Below are 23,007 nucleotides of genomic sequence, written 5' to 3' on the forward strand. Positions count from 1 at the left end.
CAGACCGATCGTCGGGCCTTCGGCCTGACTAGACCGCCTCACAGGGCCAACAGTCTATCCGAACCGTCCCGGGTATCTTGGCATTCAGCACCAAGCATGACCGCCTCAACCCAACCACACATAACATGTCGACATATACATAACAAATAAATATATAACCAGTCAACAGAAAAACAGGCAGATCTACTGTGACGTCCCCAATTTCGCGGCCAAAAAAGACCGATTTGTTTATGCTTATTTAAAAATCAGAGTATCATTTTTGAAGAATAATATTGCGGAATTTGTTCCTAGAAAATATGATAATGATATTATCAAAGCATTTCCGAAGAAATGTATTTTATTTATATTAAAACATTGGGATGTCATCGTCAATACAAAAACATAAGCATAACGAATTATTACAAGCCTTACAGTAATTAAACCATCGGCCTAATACTCCTTGAATCTCTTAGCAGAATGTATCTTTCATATAGCCACCTGTGATACAATAAACTGAGTGGGTCAGGTTGGGAATCCTGGTGAGTACATAAGGATTTCAATCCCACAATGTTATAACATAAATATATTTTAGAGCTCGCAAGATACAATTTTACCTCATATAAACAATTTACCCCACCCCATCGATCCTCACAACGACACGATCCATACTCTCGGATCTAAAATGAACGACTTTACCTAATCCATACTCCTGGATCAGGTATGAACGACTACGTCTAATCCATGCTCTCGTATCAATGACAAATGACTATGCCCACTCCATACCCTCGGACTAGGGATGAATGACTGTGTCTAATCCATGCTCTCAGATTAATGAAAAATGACTATGCTCTCTCCATACTCTTGGACTAAGGACGAATGACTATGTCTAATCCATGCTTTCGGATCAATGGCAGATTTTAAAGTTTTACCCTCCGTGTATATTTCACCCGTACTCATAATGAGATACTACACGATATTCATCTTAATTAATTTAGGTTTATTCTATAAGTCCTAAATCATCATATATTATCAGATATGCTTTTAACACGTATTTCAGGCAATATCAAATATCTTACACATAAACATATATTTGATACTTTAATTAATACTTGTATTAGAATCATGTTCATGAAAGGGACTATGCACTCACACATAAACTCTTTAACAAATATTTAACTCTTTAACAGATGTTTAATACTTTAATTAATACTTGTATTAAAATCATGTTCATGAAAGGGACTATGCACTCACTTGTTAAAGTGACGACTCGAAATTCGGACATCACTTCGCTCCTAGCAACTGTTTTTTCCTTCGACGTAACCTATTATCATTATCACTAAGTATTAGTATGATATTTATCGCGACTAATTATTAGTCTAGGTTTATCATTAATTCAAAGTATACTTCAATATCTATCAAATAAGGAACAACCGGGTAGGATCATATCGGAGGTAGGGTCCGTTTGGTATACGAAGTATACTGTTTGGAAATCCCACTTCAAACACCTCACTAAATCCAGCCTATACATCATCCCCGAAAGTAGATCAATCAGTATAATGACTTGGAATCACTGATAAATCTTGTTTATAGGTTCATAATAACGATAATGAACTTAAACATAAGTTATACTTAAAGTACGAGTAATTCTGAGACAATAATATCTTATGATCTTGAAACAGAGATATATGAGTTGTAATTTACAAGTTGGTTGTACATTGCTAATGCGTAAACGCATCAACAACTTGATGTTATAAAACGTATTTTCATGTATGATTTGATGAGGGCTTATAGCCCAGCGGTATCTGGTGTTGCCCTCCCTTCTTGAGGTTGAGGGTTCAAGTCCCACAGTGGACATAGGTGGAATAATTTACGTGTAGTTTAATATATTTGTCGTTTAAAAAAAAGATGAAAGCATATGAGTCAAAGTTTATTCGTTCCTTTTTCCCTAACGGGAAAAACGATATCTTCGGGCCCCTCGGTGATTTGGTGTTGACTTATAGTGTTGGGCCTAGCCCAGACTAAGTTGACGTGTTCGATTAGAAGTCCTATATCATCACAAATCAGAAATCGGGAAACAAAGTCTTGGACAATGAGATTGATTCTATTCCATGTCTCATGTCCGAATGATATTTTGCAGAATGGAGGATTATATGATCACTTATCTTAGGACGCGTAACTTACTGGGTCAGAGTTCGGCAACGGCTTTTGGAAGCTAAAATTTGTTGATCGATTCAGAAGTTATACTGGCAATTATAGTTAGAGACTTATCAAAATGGGAGACTGTTGGATTAGGTGTCTAAACCATAACTATAATTGGTATATACTTGAATTGATAATAACACAGTCCTTTTGGGTTACCCTCAAACCAAACAATTGGACATGATGACTTTTAGAGAGAGAGAAATTAATTTATTATGTGATTAATAATTTGAAATAAATAGTTTATTAATGTATTATGAAAATAATATATTAATTATAAAATCTATTATTTAATTAATAATTAATTAGCAATTAAATAAAACTAATTTTGGGATTAATGGAATTAATTAAAAGTGCAGGGTCTAAAGTGAAATTATTCAATAGTTGAACAAAAGGCTCCAGAACCTTCCAACCTAGGGATGGACGGTTTTGAGGGGATTTTCTAGGGTTTCTAGAATATCCCATGTGGATAAATAAGGAATGAGATAAATACCAGATTTGAAGTATTAATTTAATATTCAAATAAGGGTTATCTAAGCTTTCCTGTGCCACTATATAAAGACCATTTAGGCCTCTCATTTTCAGCCACTTCTTCTCAAAAAGAGATAGCTGAAAATCCCACTCTCCGCTTTCCCATCTCTTAAGTCTTCTTCTTGCTAGCTTGGGTGTGAACCATTAGAGGCACGACAATTGTAATGCTTGCTTCCAAGAGATCTACAAAGAAGGAATTCTTGTTATTTACTATAATAACAATATGGTATGTAATCCTAAACCCTTTATTGTGGTTTTTTCGAAAACAACATAGGGTTTCTAGGGTTTCTTATTTGATGTTCATAGTTATAGGTTCAATAGTGAAAATATAGATCATTTAAGTTGCATGTGAACTTAAGGGTTTTAAGTTTATTTGTTTTACCTAAATCCTATCATCTTGTGGGATACTCAAATGCTGATTGGGCTCGTTGTCTTGAGACTCACTGGTCGACATAAGGTTACTCGATCTTCCTTGATGAAAATCTTGTGTCCAGGAGTGCCAAGAAACAACCAACTGCCTCTCGCTCCAGTTGTGAACCTGAATATTGAGCAATGGCTAATACCGCGGTAGAGATCATTTGGATCACTCATTTGTTGAGAGAACCTCATGCACTACCACCAGATCGACCGATGTTTTTATGTTATAATCAAAGTGTTATTATTCATAACTCAAAACCGAGTCTCTCACAAACTGATTTTGACTATCACTTCATTCGCGAACTTGTGTTATATGGCAAACTTCACACCGAATTTGTACCTACCATGCTTCAAGTGGCTGTCATTTTCACCAAAAATTTGTCGCGTCATCAATTCGAGTTATTTCGAGAAATGTTTCATATCGGTCCGCCACCGTTTCGTTTGATCCCTAACAAACCTAAAAAGACTATAATGCCCTTCTTAATTTCTTTTTGGATTTATTTAATATTTCTTTATTTTTTAAACCTTTTTATGACTTGTCTTATTATTTATTTAATATTATAACTTTATAAAGGAATAAAACCCACCCTTCATACCCTAATTCGCTTTATAACATACCTTCAAAACATAAAGCTGCCGTCGATCCCATTCTCCTCCCCGTCTTTATCAACATCGTCGCCGACATATGCTATGGCCGCCAGAATACCTTCCCCCTCTCTCTCTTTATTCTTTCTGTGCAAATCCTCAACTTGCGTTCTTCTTTATCTCGCCGGTCACCACTCTACCAGCTCGCCGCCTTGCTCCCCTCACTCTCTTCTCTTTCCCTATCCTTCATGTCTCTAAGATGTGGACTGAATTGGGTTAGTTTCGTTTTTCAAGAGGACTACCCCCAAAACGAGGCATTTCTAAGTATCTCTAGTGTTCTCCTTAAGGAAGTGGTTTTAATGTTGAGAGCTTTGCTTCATTCCATGAAGAAGCCATTACAAACCCCTCTTGTTAATGTTCATGGTCAAAATTGTGATATTGTTGCCTTCAGTAAAGTCTAAAGTTTATTGATGATGCTCATGGTTTAAGATTTTCTTTGATCTATTAAATGGAAAACCATTGATCGATCTTATTTTTCCATTTTTGATTTTGTTTAGTCAATAATGGATTTATGTTGGAGTTTGCATGAATCCTAAGAAAAAAATTAAAGTTTTTACTCGACCAAAAAAAATTTGCAAGTCTTGCTAATACTCGTTTGGTTTGTTATGATTGATCTTTTTTTTTAATAAATTTGTATATGGTAAAATGAAGGAGAGCAGTCTTTGCCGGAGAGAGAAGACGAAGGGTTGGTTCGCCGGCTGGTGAGGGGATGGAGACCAAACGCGTAACAAAAATAGTTAAAATAATAAAAAATAATTAAGAAAATAGAAATATATTATTAAGGGCAATATAGTATTTTTAGGTCTGTCAGAGACCAAACGTGTAACAAAAATACTTTATAGGGACCGTCCGAGTTAAAAAAAAAAACAATTAGGGACCAAACACATAAATTACCCCAAACTATAGAGACCATTCATGTAATTTACTCTTTATGTTTCTCTCTTTTGCCCACCAAAAAATATAATATAATCGAACTATTAGGCTAAAGGGAGTGACTCGCTAGTCAAGTTCGCCTCCAGCTCGCTAAGGTCGCCAAATCTCACTCCTTACAAATGTGCTAAGCTTCTCGCCACAACAGATGCGTTAGCCAGCTAGCGAGATGAAAAAGAAACATAAAAAAGATGAATGCATGTGATTTGTTACTTTTTTTCCAACATAAAAAATAACACAACATTAGATGCTACATTTTTGCTACCATTCTATTCATCCTATGTGATTAAAAAAAATCTTATGTGACCCTATGCTAAAGATGCTACCACTCATTCCAACCATAGAATGTGTTTGACATTTTAAAATAACTTTTGGACTTTTAACTTTTTCAAAAAGTCAAAAATGTCCAAAAGATGTTTGGTAAATATAAAAGTTCTTTTTAAAACAATTTTTTACCAAGAATAGAAAAATGGTTTTTCAAAAGTCATGAAATCATGTCTTTTTATGACTTTTGACTTTTGCCACTTAAAACCCTTAAAGTCAAGCCAAATACATTTTAAAACCTTCTTTTACAAAAATTTAAAAGTTTTTTTTTTTACAAAAAGTCATTTTATAACAAAGACTTTCAAGTTTAAAAAGTAATCCCAAACACACCCTTAATATTAGATAAAATGATAAAAAGTAAATTACACTAATGGTCCCTATGGTTTGGGGTAATTTTCATGTTTGGTCCCTAACTTATTTTTTTAACTCGGAAGGTCTCTACAGTTTGTTTTTGTTGCACTCTTGGTCCTTGTCTTACCTAAAAAGACTATTTTGCCCTTAATTTTTTAATTTATTTGAATAAACACACCCCCAACACAACTTCCACCTCACCTTATCTGAACAAATTAAAAAATCAAGGGCAAAATAATATTTTTAGGTAAGACAAGGACCAAGCGGGCAACAAAAACAAACTGTAGGGACCTTCCGAGTTAAAAAAATAAGTTAGAGACTAAACGTGCAAATTATCCCATACCATAGGGACCATTCGTGTAATTTACTCAATGATAAATTATGTTTATGTTATTTTTTGTATTACTTAGGGGGTGTTTGGATAGGGAAAAAATAGGCTGCTTATTGCTTATTGCTTAATCCCACCGCAATAAGCAAATTTAAGTGTTTGGATAGGAGTCTTTAAAAATCAGCTTATTGTGGTAGAAATAAGCAAAATAAGCTGATTTTAATAAGCAAGGGGAGAATGCTTATTGCTTATTGGTCATTTTACTCATATAAGCTGTTTTATTTTGCCAAACACTTAAATGCTTATTGCTTATTACTTATTCCCACCGCAATAAGCTAATCCAAACACATTTTAAAAAAATGCTTATTCTCACCACAATAAGCAAATAAGCAATAAGCTAATAAGCTAAAAACTATTTATCCAAACACCCCCTTATTTTCTAAAAGTTAGTTATGCTTAGGCCATGAGGTATGAACTTCATTTCAAACGTAGAAATCCTATGCGGAACCACCCCAATGGGTGTAATGGTGGTGCGGATTGAAGCCACTCACGAGTTCTCACATCCAATCAAAACCATTTACCTCTATCTGTGGAGTTCACCCGTTACCATTCCCGATATAGCTGATGACCTTAGGCTTGAGGGGGTGGGAGGTGTTAACCCTCGCTAGTAAAATGTTACCCCATTCCTTACCATTTGTTAGCCAACTCGCCAAAGAGGTAGCGAGAAGAGAGAGGAAAAAGAAAATGGTGGTGAGTTATGATTGGTTGTTTCCATTTTATCTTTACTTTTTTTTTTTTTTTCAAACTAAACCCTATTAAAATAACACATCACTAAGTCTTATCAAATGCTAAAAATTAGATCTATCAGAAAAAGTTTACTTGTCATTTAAAAAACTGATGTGGTTAGAAGTGTTATAGCAGAATCCTTATCTGAGTGAAGAGTATGACCGACGATACAAGTCTGCAGATCCATCTTTTCTTTCACACTTTCGGCGATTCAAACACCCGTGTGTAGAGACTAGATATTAGAGAGAGAATCAAATGAGGCCTCAAATAGTATTATTTGGGGATTCAATAACAGATCAATCCTTCAGATATGGTGGATGGGGTGCTTCTCTAACCGATGCTTACTCTCGCAAGGTTCAATCCTTTCCGCTCCCTTGGTCTTAAGATAAAACCCTACTACTCAGATTTTGAAAAACACTCTTTCGTTTGTTGCAAATATGGCAAATTCCTGACTCGTTTTTTTTCCCCTTATAAAAAGGCTGATATAGTGGTCCGAGGGTATGGCGGATACAACACTAGATGGGCTTTGTTCTTGTTGAACCACATTTTCCCTCTGGTAATTCATATCGATATATTCCCTCAACTAGTTTTTCTATTGTTCATCGTGTGGCTTAAGATTGTATCTACAAACAATCTGGGAACAGATTTTGAAATGAGATCGCGAACTTTATTGCTGTGAGCTGGTAGCTGTGTTATGTTAACTTTGAATAATGTGGCTTAGAATTTATAATGATTCTACTGTTTGAAATTATTGCTTGTTAGGCTGGATCTGATTGAACAAGATAAGTTACTTAAAAGAAAAAAGTTACTCAAGATGCAAATTAGAACATATATAGAATAATGATGTCTGATGCTTGAGGTCGGAAACTTTGAATTCAACCATGTTTTTGTTTAGATCTTCAATGAGTGACATTTTGACACGATTGAAGGGTATTTTAGACAATTGATCATTGAATGGTAGTATTTTGTGCAGGATTCTACCACCCCTCCTATTGCTACTACAGTCTTTTTTGGTGCTAATGATGCTGCACTTTTAGGGAGGACAAGCGAACGCCAACATGTCCCCCTAGAAGAATACAAAGAAAATTTGAGAAAAATTGTTCATCATTTAAAGGTTTACCAAATTTAATATTTTTTCGTTAATTCCAGTTTCAATTCAATTTACTTTCTAGTTTCTCAATATTTGATCAATTTCGTAATGCAGGAATGCTCCCCCACAATGCTAATAGTGCTTATAACTCCCCCGCCAGTTGACGAAGAAGGGCGTCTAGAATATGCAAAGTATAATTCCATTTTAGTTATCATTTCCAAATTCAGTTTTAATATTTTTGTTATTAAAAAATTGCAACAGATCTTTATATGGCGAAAAAGCAATGAAAATTCCTGAAAGGACAAATGAAGTCACAAGAACTTATGCAAATGGTTGTGTTGAGGTGGCTAAGGAACTCGGTGTTGCTTCAGTCAACATATGGTCCAAGATGCAAGAAACACAGGGATGGCAGAAAAAGTTCCTTAGGTTAGTAATTTTTTTTCAATTAAGACAAGAAAAAAAATATTTGAGAAAATAACTAGTTTTGCAATGGAAATTGTGTGTTTACAGTGATGGACTGCATCTAACAGGAGATGGGAATAGGGTTGTTTACGAAGAAGTTATAAAAGTATTCAATGGAGTTTGGCTTTCTGCCTCTGAAATGCCTCTTGATTTCCCCCATCACTCACAGATTGATCCTCACAACCCTGAAAAGGCTTTCCAGCAAAGATGCTTGTAATAATAGTATAGTACTAAACATCAATCTTTTTCTTTTTATATTATATTTTCTTCACAAGAATCTTGAATTCTACTTGTTTTGAGGAATCCATGAATTAGAGGAGTATGTGGGTGTTTTAAACGTTGGTTGCCAGAGAATCATTATTAGAATGAGATAATTAGTTGCAAGAAAAGATTAAAGTAGTATAAAGGATATATTAGATAATTTCCATATAGTATATACCATTAAAAGTCAATTTTGTTGGAGCAGCTTTTATATGTTCTTTAGAATCTGATTATTTTCGTTTTAAATCAGGTCTCAAAACATTCGTTTTTTTTTTCTTCTAAAAATATTTATTGACCTTTTTCCTTTTTCATTCCTTGGCTCTTATGTTTTTTAAACATTGCTGGCATGGAGATTACATGTTATGTTCATCTAAGAATATATCACGAAATTATATGGTTAATGCGATTTGAAATGATAATTGATAACTAAAATTATATATTCACCCACCTCTAAACATAATGCAAGTCATTTTAGAAGATGTCTCTGTTTTTCATATGAATGTTATTTTTGGTCATTTAATTTTTAGTTTTTAAATAATTATATCTGTCAAATACGATAAATGATTTTTGGTCATTTTGGATGGTCGTGTGACCTATGTATAAAGCAAATTGCATAATGGGAAAACCAAATTTTGTCCATTTTAAGTGTTTTCGAACCCTGCCATACATACCCATGGAGCCTCTCCTGTATCCCTCTAGAGTCTAGACACTTGACTTTCCTGAAAAGTCAATGAACACTGCAAACTCAAATGGTCCAAGTTTGAAAGTTGCCAAAAAAGACCAAGCCCAGAGAGAGGTTTGTTTATTGTTGTTACTTTGAAGACTTTTGGCTAGACCCTATTAACAGATGAAGTTCCTTCCTTGTGTCCCTGAACTTAGCCCAACTAATTACCTTAGAGAAAAAAAGCTAATAACTTTAAAAATTAATTAGCATAACAAGTGTCTACTTTTGTTTCAGTTTTCTTCATTTTTGGATTAGAGAAGCCCGTTTTTACAAGTCGGCCTCAATGGTTATCTCCTAAGCGGACTATAAATATTAATAACTCAAAATAGTAATAAAATAAAAAAAGAGAAAATTTGCTATCTAAACAATTTTTTTATAAGTTTACTATTTTAAACGATAATCTAAAACCTTTTTAAGGTTTACCATTTTAAACGAAAAAACGAATCATATTGGTGAACATTTTATGCGGTGGCGGATGTAGTAAGTTACGAGCCCCCCAATCACTTTGTGTGGACCATATAAATTTAATGAAAACTTTGGCCCAAATTCTAACATTGTTATATAAGTTGTAATTAACCTCTTTTAAACACGTTTTAGATGTTTGTGACATAAGTTGTATATTTTGCAACTAACGTTTGTGTTTTCATTGATCCTTTTGCATTCAAGGAAATTGTATGTTGGAGAAAATTAGACAATGGAGCATCGGTTACGTAATTAATTATATATTTAATGTTAATAAGTAATTATCGAAGAGTAAAAGGTATCTTGGTCAATTCAACGAATATTAATTTCAAATGAGATTATTAAGATAAAAGTTATTCTAGAGTAATACATGAAATTCATAAAACTAAATACATCAAAGCAACACATGAACACACAATCAGTGATAAACATTGTAGGCCTTTGAACAGGTGCTACATATTATAAAATTTGATCGTAATAACATTCTCGACCATAATCAAAAATCATTTTCCAATTTCTTGAAATATGCTCTAAAATATATCTTAATAATTTTTTATGTAATTGCCATAACTTGGTCCATGAAATATGAATTCCTCACAAGTTTTATAGTTGCAAGTTGAGTAAATTATATATAGACAACTAACTATAGTCTTTTCGCTCAACATAACAATTTATTTACCCTAGGAGACTAGGAGTAAGTATTCAATATTTTGTATTTTAGATGAGGAACTTTTTTTTATTTTTTTTATTTTTAAAGATAACAAGATTATAATTTTTTTCCCAATTAACATCACCAACTCCTAATAATCAAAATCAAATTTACAGATTGCTTACTAAGTATGTCACTGGTTACCTTGAGTTTCTGTTATATAAGTTGGTTACTAAAAACGATTGCATGTTATGTGCAATTAGCATTGTGAACACATCACTAAAGCCATACATATCGGTGAAGACCATTTAGACGACTAAAGCAAATGTTATCTTTAGGACCATTTTCAGTAAAGGACTCTTAAGAATGTGTTCGAGCAACAATGAGTTGATGCAAAAAATGATTTCTATTACAAAATCTCATTTATAGCAAGATTCGAAAAATGTCAACAAAAAAAATAAACACCCCACAAGTTAGCCTGATAATTTTTATAGCTAAAACTTTGAAGATTATTGCTTTTAAAATTTGTTAACTAGGCAATTAAACTTGTACATTATTTTAGATTTTGAGAATTTAAATATACTCCCAAATTAATAAATACAAAATTTAATGCTTTCCCTTAATTCCTCACCTATTAAATAACAACAAAAAACAGAAACGAAAACGAGCGAAAGGGTTGTCGATGCTTTTTCTGTCATGGAGTTTGAAACAATTTTCAAAGAAGATCCACATCCACTACTCCCTCTCTCAAACCACCACTTAAAACCCAACCCAGAAACAGAAAATGATTCTCCTCCAATGTGTCCATCTACTTTTCACCCTGCTAATTATGGTATCCATGTTTCTGGGTATGGATATGACCCATTTGGGACATTTTCATATGGGTTGGATGACCTTGAGTTTAAGCCGTTTGAACTGGAAAATAGTTGTGGAATGATGATGAATTATATGGATTGTGGGAGTTTGACCAATGTGGACAAAAGTCTGATGGGTGTATCCGGATTGGACTGTTTTGTGAATGTAGGTGATCCGAATATTTTTGGAGCAGATGAAGGATCATGTGTGACAGGCGAGAGTGGTATCATAAAAAGTAATGGGAAAAAGAAAACCAATTCATCAAAGGAGCAATGGACAAAAGAAGAAGATAGGTAACGCAACAATAGATTAGTTAATGTTAATACTCTTTTCAACATTTTTGAATTCTTGGTGTGTTGTAGGGTGTTAAAGCATTTGGTGGAAAAGCATGGAGAGAGGAAGTGGTCGTATATCGCTCCAATGTTAAAAGGAAGGATTGGCAAGCAATGCAGAGAAAGATGGCACAATCATCTCAGGCCTGACATCAAGGTTTGCTTTCCAGTTTTCATTCTCATTAATTGTATTTGAAAAACGCAAAAGGTTATAACTTACAAATTATTTTCTAACTACATTTGATGTTATTTAAACATGACATGATGGATCTGTACAAATCAAAACATCATCAAACGGATTGAGTATCAATTAAAAGATTTTGAAGAAAAATAATTGGATCTTCTTACAAAAGAAGTCATGGATTGGATCAATGGATCATATATCTAAGCTATTATAGTGATACCAATTAGACAGAAAAATATGTAAATAGTGAAAAGATATTATCCTGAAAATGTGATTGCTGATCATTTTTACTGAGGCATGCATGCAAGGAAAATAACATAAAAGTTAACGTGTCCCGTTCTAATTCATCCATAGATAATTGACAAAATGCAAAACACCGCATTTCCACATATTAGACGGTTCAATACAAATTTATTTTGACCATTATGTAACTTGTTTTTTTCTTTATGTTGTCATATTTTATCTGGAATCAATTTGTATTACAAAATTCGGTTTCTTTGTTTTGTGAATTTTGAATTTTCCAGAAAGATTATTGGACGGAAGAAGAAGATAAGATATTGATCACAACTCACGCAGAGATAGGAAACAAATGGTCAGAAATAGCAAAGAAATTACCTGGAAGAACCGAGAACTCCATCAAGAACCACTGGAACGCAACCAAGAGAAGGCAATACACCAAGCGAAAATGTCGATCCAAGTGGCCCAAACCAAGCCCAATCCTCCAAAACTACATCCGTAGCTTAAACTTGCCACGTGGAAAATCATCATCAGTAAACAACAATCACCCTTTGCCGATGGCTATCACTGACCACTATGAGTTTGACTTAAGTGATAGGTTGGTACCTGACTTTGACTTTGATGAGGTCCCAGAGTTTGCACTTGATCACAAGTTGCTTGGAGTGGATACCATTGACTCGTTGCTTGAAGAGATACCTCCGGTGAACTGTGGCGGCAGTGGTGGTGAGAAGAAACAGCTTGATTTGATGGAGATTATATCCCAAGTTAATCTCTAGTTTACACAGACTTTGTGCATATATATACTTTACTGAATAAAGAGGAGTGTTGATTGAATCAATCACAGATCCTAGAGAATTCTATTGCTTAAAAGATTGTACATTGTGCTTCAATATCGGTACCACTAATAACCTTCAAATCAACTAAAACAACGATTGGAAGTTGCTTGCATAACTCACCGGAATCAAGTTTTTTACTCAGAATATCTACCAAGGGTATTGTTGTCTTTTTAACAACAATGTAGTGGAATCTATTACCAAAAGATTTCAAATTTTATTGTAAACACAAGTAACAAGTTTATGCGGTCTTGGGCTTGATGCGTTTCACCTGTGAGTATAGGAATACTCCGGCAAGGGCGATTCCAGTCCCTGAATAAGATGGATTAAAATTGCAAGTGTTGGATTTTGGTTTATTGACAATTAAGGAAAAAAAAAAGATAGGGGCATTATACTAAGATGCTGTTTGTTTTTTTGAAGCAAAAATCCATAAAGTCTGTGGACCACCTCTGCAACCCTCTGCGGTAGAAGAGGTGGACCAAATGGCTGCAGACCGTAATAAGAAGCGTGTTTTTTTTTTTAACATCTGCATGCTGCTGCAGATATTAAAAAATTAAAATAAACTGATTTAATAATCCGAAAATAGTTTTTTAACACCGAAAATTTAATAATGTATGACATTTCGGCAAGAATTTATGATATTTCAGCAAAAATTAATGATATTTTAACAAAAAATAATGATATTTTAGCATAAAATAATGATATTTCATCAACAAATTATTATTATTCAATATAAAAAAAAGAAAAAAAATTTCAACAAGAATAAACAAAAAAAGAAACGAAAAAAAAATGTGAAATAAGATTTCAGTAATATATAATCAACATTTTAGCAAGAGAAGAAGAAGAAGAAGAGGTAGGAAGAGGCAAAACAAGTGTTGCGCCTAGAAGAACACGCGCAGATGTTTTTTAATCCGAAGACTTCTGAAAAACAAACAGCTGTGAGATGAAAAGTGTTGCGCGTGTGCTGCGCCGCGCAGCAATAAGAGGACTAAAGAGGTTTTTTCCAAAAAACAAACAGCACCTAAATTTACCTATGGAGTTGATAAGTGAGACGGGTGTGTGGAAGAAGAAAATAGAGGATACAATGACCACTACGCGCTTCACACAGTTTCCTACGGAATGTGTAACTGGAGATACTCTTTGCAGTATCATGTAAGCAACCTGTGTAAACAAATTTTATCAAAATCACAAAAAATTGAGCTATAAAGGAATTAGGTCAAACAGGTCAAAATTAAAGCCCACCCAAAGTATAGGTGTATTTGTATTGATTTAGATTACCTGCTGATAAGCATGGAAGCAGATTGAAGCAAGGAGAGACCTAATGTACACATGTTTGAGGTTTAGCCCCTGAAAATATAAAGAGGGAATAAATGGCCTGATGTTATTAAAATAAAGCACAGGGTAACAAATTAGTGCTTGGTTTTAAAGTTATACTCACAGCGGATTGTAGGTAAGAAGGGGTAAATTTGACTCCTTCAACGAGTAAGGCAACAGGGGTAAACAAGAAGAAAGACATAATTGTTATGATTGAGAAGAGGGTAATGTTGTCCAATGGTTCCTGTTAAATTTGCAGGTTCTTAGGTATATTTGCATTTCATGATGCCACATCAATAAACAGAAAGAATTATTAGCCAAGAATAGATTACCTCTTTCTGAACCATAACTTTTTTACTCAAAACATTGCGTGATTGATTTGCCAAATTGGACGCCATTGCACTCCAAAACCCAGGCCTATTTCCCAAATGCAAAACATCACAACATAATAAGAATTTAAGATAGTGATGCCATGTTTGTTATTGGGTTAACTGCAATACATAGCAACATACTTCCATTGATTTGTTCATCATAGCATCCGACTTTTATTTCTTCTTATTACAGCATTCTACTTTGGAAATTGAAATTCTACCCAGTTATAACAATGTCATCCAAACAAAAAGAAATCTTCACTGCTATAATTGGGTAGTATAGTGTCATAATAAGGAAAAAATTGAAACCAAAATGCTATGATTGGGAGATTTTTAGAAGTACAATGCATTAAGAACAAATTCTTTACAAGTACAATGCTGTGTAACAGAAAGAAATATAAGCAGGACACTATAGTATACACACAAATGAAAGTACGTTGCTATTGTGTCCTCACCAATTGAATGACACCTCGGTGAGAGATGCAAGTATCACTCCCCCAACAATAGGTACAAGGGAGCTCATTACCCATGCTGTTGGTATCTGTTTAGTGGGTAAAATAGGATTCATTACATATATGGGACAAGATATATTAATATACAACTTTTAAATGAAAATAAACAGCATCAAACGTGTCATTGATTAAAAAGTAGTAAAAAATGTAAGGAAATAGATAGAAAGCAAACCTCTCCTAGAAACATAGTAGATAGTATAACGGTGAAAAAAGGTTCCATTGCTTTGATTGTGTGAGTAAATGAAACAGAAACTTTTCCAAGACTCATGTTGGTTGAAAAATTGCCTAATGTGTGCATTACAGCCAATGGCAGGATTGCTACAAGCTGGGTACAAGTAATTAAATTAGCATCAAAAAATATATCTGATCAATTTCTTCATATGAATAGCATACCTGTGTACGACTGATATTCGGCCATTTATGAAGACTTAGTGCCCATGTCAAAAATATAATGGTAGTCCCAACAGCAAGCTGAACTGCAGTCAAAGTTACTGGATTTGGGAAAACCTCAAGAACCTGTAAACATTGATTAGTATGAATTGCCTTAATTCTTCAGACCAGAAAATTTAGAGGAAGTAATGATAAATCCATTAGGAGACTAATTTGACAAGGGTATTGCTGATTAAATATTTTTATTGTTACTTGGCTCTTCAGTTCCCCCTAATTTTGGGTTTGAAGTTGTATCTTCAGCAGTTTATCTTATTAATCACCTGCCTTCTCAGACTATATATCCTGATCTTATTTTTGTCTTTACTTGCAAAGATCTTTTATGTCTGATGTTTATATATGTTGTATGTCCACGTTAATTTATAGATCTTTGAGAATAAACATCAGTAATTAGATTGGAAACCAGCCTATAATCATTGTATATAATGTATTTCCATGTTTAAATTACACAGCCCTTAGAAAAAAAGAAAATAGTCTTGAAATTAGCCTAGCTTCAATAAAACTTTATCCATATATTCAATGAAAAAGTCAAGCAAATGGTATTCAACTATTCAAAGTTCAAACTATGATATTTCAATGGTTATTTGGTGAAACTAATCATGCATACTATTCTCACTTTGATATCTCAACAATCTAATTACTATCATGTATGTGTTCAAAACAGTGAACCACTTCACTGTTTGATTATTCCTTTTGTAGATATGTTTGGTAGCACCATATTAGTCATCCCGCAAAAACAGAAATGTTTAATTTACAATTCTAATAGAGCCTAGATATATACTAAAACATTTAGCAAAAACAGAAATGTTAGATTTACAATTCCATGTGATGATTATTTTGAAGTCACGAAAGAAATGCAAGAACTGATTCTACAGAGTTACTCCAAAATCACTGTAAATACATGATCCGAAACAAGTACTCGATATTTACACACAGGCTGAGGAAGCGAGCATGTAAATCAACAGATCATTTAATTTTTGCTTCGAGATTAAATCGCATTTCACATGCATATATAACTATGTATATTTGTACTCCATACATCGTTTAGATACCAAAATCAGACGAAACATAAAGCTTCCCTAGAAGAAGAAATCGAGCAAACCTGTTTGTTATAGATGTTGAAATAGATATTGAAAAGGTACCAGACTCCGAACAACAATCCAAGCACTAGCGTTTCGGCCATTTTCGATTTCGCCACAGCCGCCGCATCACTTTCATCGGCGCTATCAGGGACGGACGTCGTTTTGACTTCAAAAATATCAGATGATTCACGCCTTATAACCGGTAAACGAGTCCAAATCCGACCCCATGGCTTCCATGATGAATGCGAACAGCATAATGAACGCGATAAACGACCAGTTGAGTAAACATCGATCGATGATTCCGAATGAAAAGGAAGAGAAATATGATTGTATCTGTAAAACGAACTGTGATTACGTCTCTGGGAAAACAAAACTGAACCGGAGCCGGTGAATGCAGCGTGAAGCATTCTCGCCGCCATGGAAGGGAGGAGAGTGATGGAGGCGGTACCGAAGAAGACCGTGGAAAGGAGGGAAAACAAGTTCGTTTTCTCTTGTCCCTTTCTGATTTATTGCACGTAAAGAACATTTCTATTACGGAATTTTAAAATTAATTAAACTGACTCATGCTCTACTTTGTAACAATTTAAAGCAGATAAAATAAAAACTTAATTTAAATTAATTAAACATGTTCATTGTTGATAACTAGTAAAGTTTCCCGTGCGTTGCACGGGCCAGATATAATAACAATGTAGTTACATTTCTATACATATAATTGCAACATCGTTACAATACTTTTCTCTACTTATATTTCTTTACATAAAAATAGGAGTTATGCTATAAAGCCAGGACATTGGTTGTAAATTGTTGCTATAGGTAATGCATTGATGACTCTATACTAATGATCTGCAACAACAAACAATAGTCATTGATAAAGTTCATTCACCATTTTATTTAACCAACTGAACAAACCTGGGATCTATAATTGTGATTTCTTCAGTGCCATCTTTTCGTGGAATAGACTGATGTAGCTCCATTCTACACCATCCAATGTCTTTCATCATTCCATAAGCCACCTTGTCAGTACAAAAACAAAATAAAAACCAAAAATCAGTTTCTTTACAAAGGCAAAGGGTTTAATGGCTCAAAAGTCAAACCTGTAAACAGGCCAAGGTCACACCAGTGTTTTCTGCAACTTCTTTGACATATTTAAGCTTTGCTGAGTACTGATGGCATAGCTAACCAGAACAAAATATTAAACAAACAACAAAATCTAAAATTGAAAATAATATTATGAATTATGAAATACAACCCAACAGCCAAAACAACAATTAATTAACCAAGAACAAATCAGACCTTAATTTCATCATCCGTGTATGGCAATGTCCTGGGCCTATATCATTATCAACGGAAAAAAGGATACAACTTTTTATTTTTCTTAATAATCAGAAAGCACCACCAAATCATAGCATATGGTAAAGGCTTACCTGGCAAGACCCAATATGGCATAGTGATGAGACATATAGAATAATGATTTGCTGCACCAGGGGTTGGGGTTCCTTAAAATGACTCCAATTTCCATAGCCATAGCCATAGGATGCATCAGCCTTCCAAAAGATCCTCTGCATGCGCCTTAACATTATGCTCTATCATATTGGTTTTTCAACTATATACATGATTTATTTCCTTCCATTGGGCCTGAATTGAAAGGTTAGCAATTACTGGCAAACTAAAGAATAGAAGCGAACACTAAAAGAACAGAGAAAAACTAACATGATCTGTAACAAACCACAATAGCTCTCATGTTTTTGCAAACACTGTTTCAATACTTGGAACCAACATCATAAATAAAGTAGAAAAAGTTTTGGAAATGAATGTATTTTTGAAGCACCTGTAATGCAAGACCTCAGTTGTCAATAGCCTGTTGTCAATAGGTTCAAACGAATTTTGCCACAAAGTTATAAGTTATAACCAATGAAAAAGAAATTGTTTAAAAATAAATAGACAATGATGGGCGAAGGGGTGAAACTCTGGAATGGAATTGTCAAAAGAATAGAAATATGACAGAATTATCACCTGTCACACATTTGGTCAGTAGGAAATGGAATGGAATTCAATAATAAAGATTAAATGCTTTTAAGTTTTTGTTTATATCTAAATAATTTTTCATTTACTATAAAAATATATAATTGATTTTTTTACATTTATAAATCAAGGGTATTTTGGTCTTTAAAATAAAAAGGAAATAAGGAACTGAATTTCTTCTATCCTCCCCTAGGTATGATGAAACCCATCAATTTTTCAATTTAAAAGAGACCATGAACTAACAGTACAGTTCATTATAAGTACTAACTCCTAAAGTTATTTTGAATTGATAAGGCTTGGAAATTTAAGTAATATATGTTGTGTTAACGGAGGTTTCTGTTGAGACATAATGTTTTGTGTGAACAAAAATTATATATGTTAAATAAATGAAGATCAAGTGTATCGATAAAGCATCAAATCACAGGCTAATAGTATATTGGAATGAAAATTCAGAAACTTGGTTGAGGCATTTCATCGAGCACTTGGAGTGCCTTATAAAAATTTCTTTCAAATGTCAACCTTAAATGGGTTGGGGGTATAACTGAATCATTTTCTTGGGGAATGATGCTGCAATATCAAAGCAAGGTCAACAACTTTTGGAGCCGAGGGAAATAACATACATGAGTCCAATAACATACATGAGACTAAGAAGGGAATATCGTTCTCAATAATAGCATAAATAAATGAGATTGAGAGTGGTAGTATAGATTTTAATTAACTCACCTTCCATGATGATTGTTAGAGCAAATATGACCAGCCAGCACCAGCAGTTAAGACAGGCGGCAGCAAAGGAAGAAAACAAACGTGGGTAGGAGGTTTATATGGAAGTCGAAATTAACCCAAATAAAATGGCAGAACCCGAAAGCTGTGTTGGATAAAGAGAAGATCAAAATCCAAATCAAAGACAATGGAAACAAAACAGGGATCAATTTTTGATTCTTATATAAAAAATATACAATTTTCAACTTCTGTTTGGTGTTTGTTTTAACGTTCAAAACCAATTTCTCTGCTTATTAGAAGGTCCCAGGGACCAAAACAGATAGGAAAGAACAGTTTATTTGCCCCTAATCAATGTAATTTATAATCTAAATCACTTTCTAACTGTTATGACCTAAAAACCAAAATCACAAAAATCATAATTCATCATATTCGAAGTAAAGTTAAAATTTGAAGTTTAAAAGCTGAAAATCAAACCTTTTGGGTATCCTTTGGAATCCCATAACCATTGGAGTACATCAGGACGACGAAAAGTTGCAGATACCCCCCGCTTTGGCTTCTTTGTGGGTAAGCAAGGACACAGAATGGAAACATGGAAGCCCCCGAATCCCTCGAACATTAGAATGGAATCTTGAATTCCATTCCGTGAAAGATAGTAATACTAAATAACAACAAATATTACCTTTGGTCCATTGTTTTTCAGGTGATACTTTGTAGCAAGCAACCTAACTCGCCTTTGAGAAAGATGTCGAAAAGTCAACACTGATGAAATCCTAATGGGAGCAGGCTTATCAATAACCTGTAGAAAGAAACAAAAAAAAATCTTTTAAGTTAATTATTTAGATAAATAAAAATACATTAATTATTTTATATTTTTACACTTACTGGCAAGCTGGAAATTCCATATTGAATTGAAGGTGCATTTCCCACACGCCAAATTGACATTTGAGGCATTGTTGGTGGAGTTCCAAAGGATTTGTAATAGACTGTGGTTGTGTAACAGCAGGAGTTTGACTTGCTGACCTGTCATCTCAAAGATATGAACATATTATATTTTGGAAATGTATATATTTTAAATAAGATATATGTATAATGCGGGGGAAGCATATATTTGTCCTAAATTATTCTGACCAAAATGGTTGATGTCCCACCAATACCACGTGGTAAGAAGAAACTGCAAAGGATAACTTTAAGAAGCAAAAGTCAACAAATCAGCTATACTCAGTGACCATAGTGAACCCACATTTCTTTATAAATCACTATAATTACTACTAACTCTTGAATGCTATAATTAACACATATTTCAAACCATAGTGAACCCACATTTCTTTATAAATCGCCTCCTACCCATGTGAAAATGGAAAGATGAATCTTTGCTACGGATTAAGTTTTTTTTTTTTTTTAAATAACCTTATAACTGAGATATGGTAACAGGATGAGATCTTACATATAACATGTAGAATTGCTCCTAACCAATAGTTGTCAACCATTCATTGCCTTCTGAATGAAAATAACAAAAAATATATATTAGAAATTCGTAAGTCAAGCCGATAATAAGAAGATGACAAAATACAGTTTATTTATTATATTTTTTTCCATACCCTTAGGCACTGTTGGCTGTTGTCACAGAAAAAAGTGTATTATGAAGAGCATGGTTAATAATTGTATGAAACTAAAATGATCTAAGATACTTCTAAACACTTGCTTGCTTAATTCTTGCAAATAATTGTCTAATAATGAATTTTTCTAGAATTATAAGGGTAGAATAGTTAGTCATTGAATCTAATTCAGATGATTTATTAGGAGAAGGTGATAGACGGAAACAGTACCTGTAATAGCTTCTGTTTCATATTTAGTTTCCACGCTCTTCTCCATAACATATCCAGGTGGTGCAACTATTTTCCTGCTAGTCAATTGTGTGTCAAAAAGAGTCATCAACACAAAGAAATTAACAATTAAAAATAACTAAAGGCTAAATTTTGAGAAAGACAAAGAGATGATTTACCTGTAAATTCAATCGCTTGTTTTTGGCTGGCATCAGGTAGAATCAAATGAATCTCATTAGATAGAAGATCCTAAAGCAAAGAAGTGAAAGCAACAGACATAGAAGCAACTATGATTAAAGATGTCAATAGTGAAGCGATATGTTAGATTCTAGAAAGATGTTTCTCTTTGTTTAAAAAAAATCGATATTCGAGCAGGGTAAATGTGGAATAGAAGGGAAAACCTATCGGTAAGAAAATAACAACAAAAATAACGGCGTATTTACCGTAAAAATATGGAAAATATGGTAGGATGATTCTCTTGAGCATTTCATCAAACATGTGGTATGGTATCTTTTCCTTTTTGGAGGAGGTATTCAATCGATCTACGCCTTGAACAAACAGAGCAATATTCGAAAAAGAAAGAAATTAATCAAGCACAGTAGTCAGTTGACGAAACAATGAACCTTGAGGAACAGAACAAACAAAATACAGAAGGTCTAGTTTTGAAGAACGCTTCCTCGAACTTGTTCTCCACCTGTGTATCAACATCATCGCTTTTGCGTTATAGGTTTCAATGGAAATTGGTGCAATCATTTAAAAAAAAAGCGGTGAAACATGAATTGATACCCAAACAGAAAGCTCAACTTTCACTTAAAGCCTTTATTGCCAAATTTATTTCAAATCAGCAAGCATATAAATTCATAACAAAGAAAGATCAATTTCAGTTGGATAGAATTAAATTAACTAACCTCAACCTCGTTCATAATCGGGATGAAAGAACAATTAGAAGACATCTGAGTGGAAGACAACATATCATTTTATATGTTTCATGTCGAAACATATCAACTTATCATTTTATATGCTTCATCTGGAAAGACAAATAACTCAATCGCCTCCAACCCGTTGACTGTAAACACACCCACTTTATCATGCGTAACATCATATATTGCCTGTAAATGTAATTTATAAATCAGGAATTTTATACCTTGGACGGCCTAGTAACCACAGACTTAATGGTGGATAGGAACTCCCAGCAGGTGGAATAGCCGGACTAAAGGTGTTCTTTGGTGTTCAGTACGCTTCCATCCCGTTATCGGTCCTATTTTACGAACATACACACACTCACTAAATGAGTTCAAATCAACAGGTAGTTCAAATCAGTTATGTACCTAGAGCAATAATCCCTAAATCGGTGGTTGCGGATCGATGGGAAATCGAAGGCGATAGACAAAATTTAACCAATTGTGTAATAGATGGAGGGAAAATTCATCTGATCATCTAAAAATAAAATGAAATTAAAAGTGAATATGAAGGTAAGGGCATAGAAAGAAACGAAAATAGGGTTGAAGTTCATTACCTGAACCGATTGCAGACGTGGGTCCTAGCTAGGGCTCGAATGCGTCAAGACGTCGGTGCTATCTAGTATTTGGAAGCGGTGACTGTGAAGATGAGTAATAGGCGTCCACCTCTTCAGTTGATTGGAAGCCATAAATGTCGTCGACGGTGGTGAAGACGGTAAGCACAAGTGTGGAGGAAGTAGTTTGGTTGTACCAAGAGATATCTTTGTACGTTTTTCTGGATGAGAAGAAAGGGGAGCAGAAGACGCATCACATCCAGAACGTATCACTTCCTGAAAGAGGCGGTGAGACAGCAGCGATGAACGTTACCAGAGGAAGGAAGAAAGGGAACGGAAGGTTTGGATGTTCATCTGAAATTTCGAAGATAAGGACGCAGTGGGGAAAATCCAGAAGCGTATAAACCCAAACGATGATCTGAGACGAAGAATCTAGATGCTCAGGTAAAACCAGAGATAACAAAAAAGCAAGAAGGAAAATATCTATGGAGGGACCAAACTGTAATTCACATTGACACACAAAGCAATATAGAGGGACCGAAAATGTAATTCAAGGGACGAAACATGGACAAAAGGGCGACGTTTACTGTTCTTTTTCTTCACAACTTTAATATATTTATAATA

General features: G+C 34.1%; 3 protein-coding genes across 3 annotated transcripts; 2 read left to right on the plus strand and 1 right to left on the minus strand.

Annotated features, from left to right (window-relative positions):
* Positions 1-6,606: 6,606 nt before the first annotated feature.
* LOC145124702 (SGNH hydrolase-type esterase superfamily protein) lies at positions 6,607-8,379 on the plus strand. Its single transcript, XM_079060177.1, has 6 exons — positions 6,607-6,844; positions 6,969-7,046; positions 7,464-7,604; positions 7,695-7,771; positions 7,842-8,006; positions 8,091-8,379. The coding sequence occupies exons 1-6, from the start codon at positions 6,746-6,748 to the stop codon at positions 8,257-8,259; spliced, it is 729 nt and encodes a 242-aa protein (XP_078916303.1). The 5' UTR covers positions 6,607-6,745; the 3' UTR covers positions 8,260-8,379.
* A 2,455-nt stretch (positions 8,380-10,834) lies between these two features.
* On the plus strand, positions 10,835-12,522 carry LOC145113685 (transcription factor MYB98-like). The gene is made up of 3 exons (XM_079049746.1): positions 10,835-11,286; positions 11,356-11,482; positions 12,034-12,522. The coding sequence occupies exons 1-3, from the start codon at positions 10,835-10,837 to the stop codon at positions 12,520-12,522; spliced, it is 1,068 nt and encodes a 355-aa protein (XP_078905872.1).
* A 145-nt stretch (positions 12,523-12,667) lies between these two features.
* On the minus strand, positions 12,668-16,790 carry LOC145124786 (triose phosphate/phosphate translocator, non-green plastid, chloroplastic-like). The gene is made up of 9 exons (XM_079060276.1): positions 16,326-16,790; positions 15,170-15,292; positions 14,949-15,101; positions 14,720-14,805; positions 14,226-14,310; positions 14,018-14,137; positions 13,858-13,926; positions 13,611-13,740; positions 12,668-12,891 (listed from the first exon to the last, which is right to left on the minus strand). The coding sequence occupies exons 1-9, from the start codon at positions 16,722-16,724 to the stop codon at positions 12,821-12,823; spliced, it is 1,236 nt and encodes a 411-aa protein (XP_078916402.1). The 5' UTR covers positions 16,725-16,790; the 3' UTR covers positions 12,668-12,820.
* Positions 16,791-23,007: the final 6,217 nt, after the last annotated feature.

The sequence above is a fragment of the Lactuca virosa genome, chromosome 1 (assembly GCF_052849685.1).
Source record: "Lactuca virosa cultivar CGN04683 chromosome 1, Lactuca_virosa_CGN04683_v6, whole genome shotgun sequence".
In the NCBI taxonomy this organism is placed as follows: Eukaryota; Viridiplantae; Streptophyta; class Magnoliopsida; order Asterales; family Asteraceae; genus Lactuca; species Lactuca virosa.

Bases quoted from the DNA above. Each gene is read 5' to 3' on its own strand.
- LOC145113685 (XM_079049746.1), top strand. From the start codon at position 10,835: ATGGAGTTTGAAACAATTTTCAAAGAAGATCCACATCCACTACTCCCT. The intron at 11,287-11,355 runs GTAACGCAACAA...GGTGTGTTGTAG, and splicing joins TGGACAAAAGAAGAAGATAG to GGTGTTAAAGCATTTGGTGG. The intron at 11,483-12,033 runs GTTTGCTTTCCA...TGAATTTTCCAG, and splicing joins ATCTCAGGCCTGACATCAAG to AAAGATTATTGGACGGAAGA.
- LOC145124702 (XM_079060177.1), top strand. From the start codon at position 6,746: ATGAGGCCTCAAATAGTATTATTTGGGGATTCAATAACAGATCAATCC. The intron at 7,605-7,694 runs GTTTACCAAATT...TTCGTAATGCAG, and splicing joins AAATTGTTCATCATTTAAAG to GAATGCTCCCCCACAATGCT. The intron at 7,772-7,841 runs GTATAATTCCAT...AAATTGCAACAG, and splicing joins GGGCGTCTAGAATATGCAAA to ATCTTTATATGGCGAAAAAG.
- LOC145124786 (XM_079060276.1), bottom strand. From the start codon at position 16,724: ATGGCGGCGAGAATGCTTCACGCTGCATTCACCGGCTCCGGTTCAGTT. The intron at 14,806-14,948 runs GTTTGCTTTCTA...CCCACTAAACAG, and splicing joins CTACTATGTTTCTAGGAGAG to ATACCAACAGCATGGGTAAT. The intron at 13,927-14,017 runs GTGAGTATAACT...TTATATTTTCAG, and splicing joins CTTCTTACCTACAATCCGCT to GGGCTAAACCTCAAACATGT.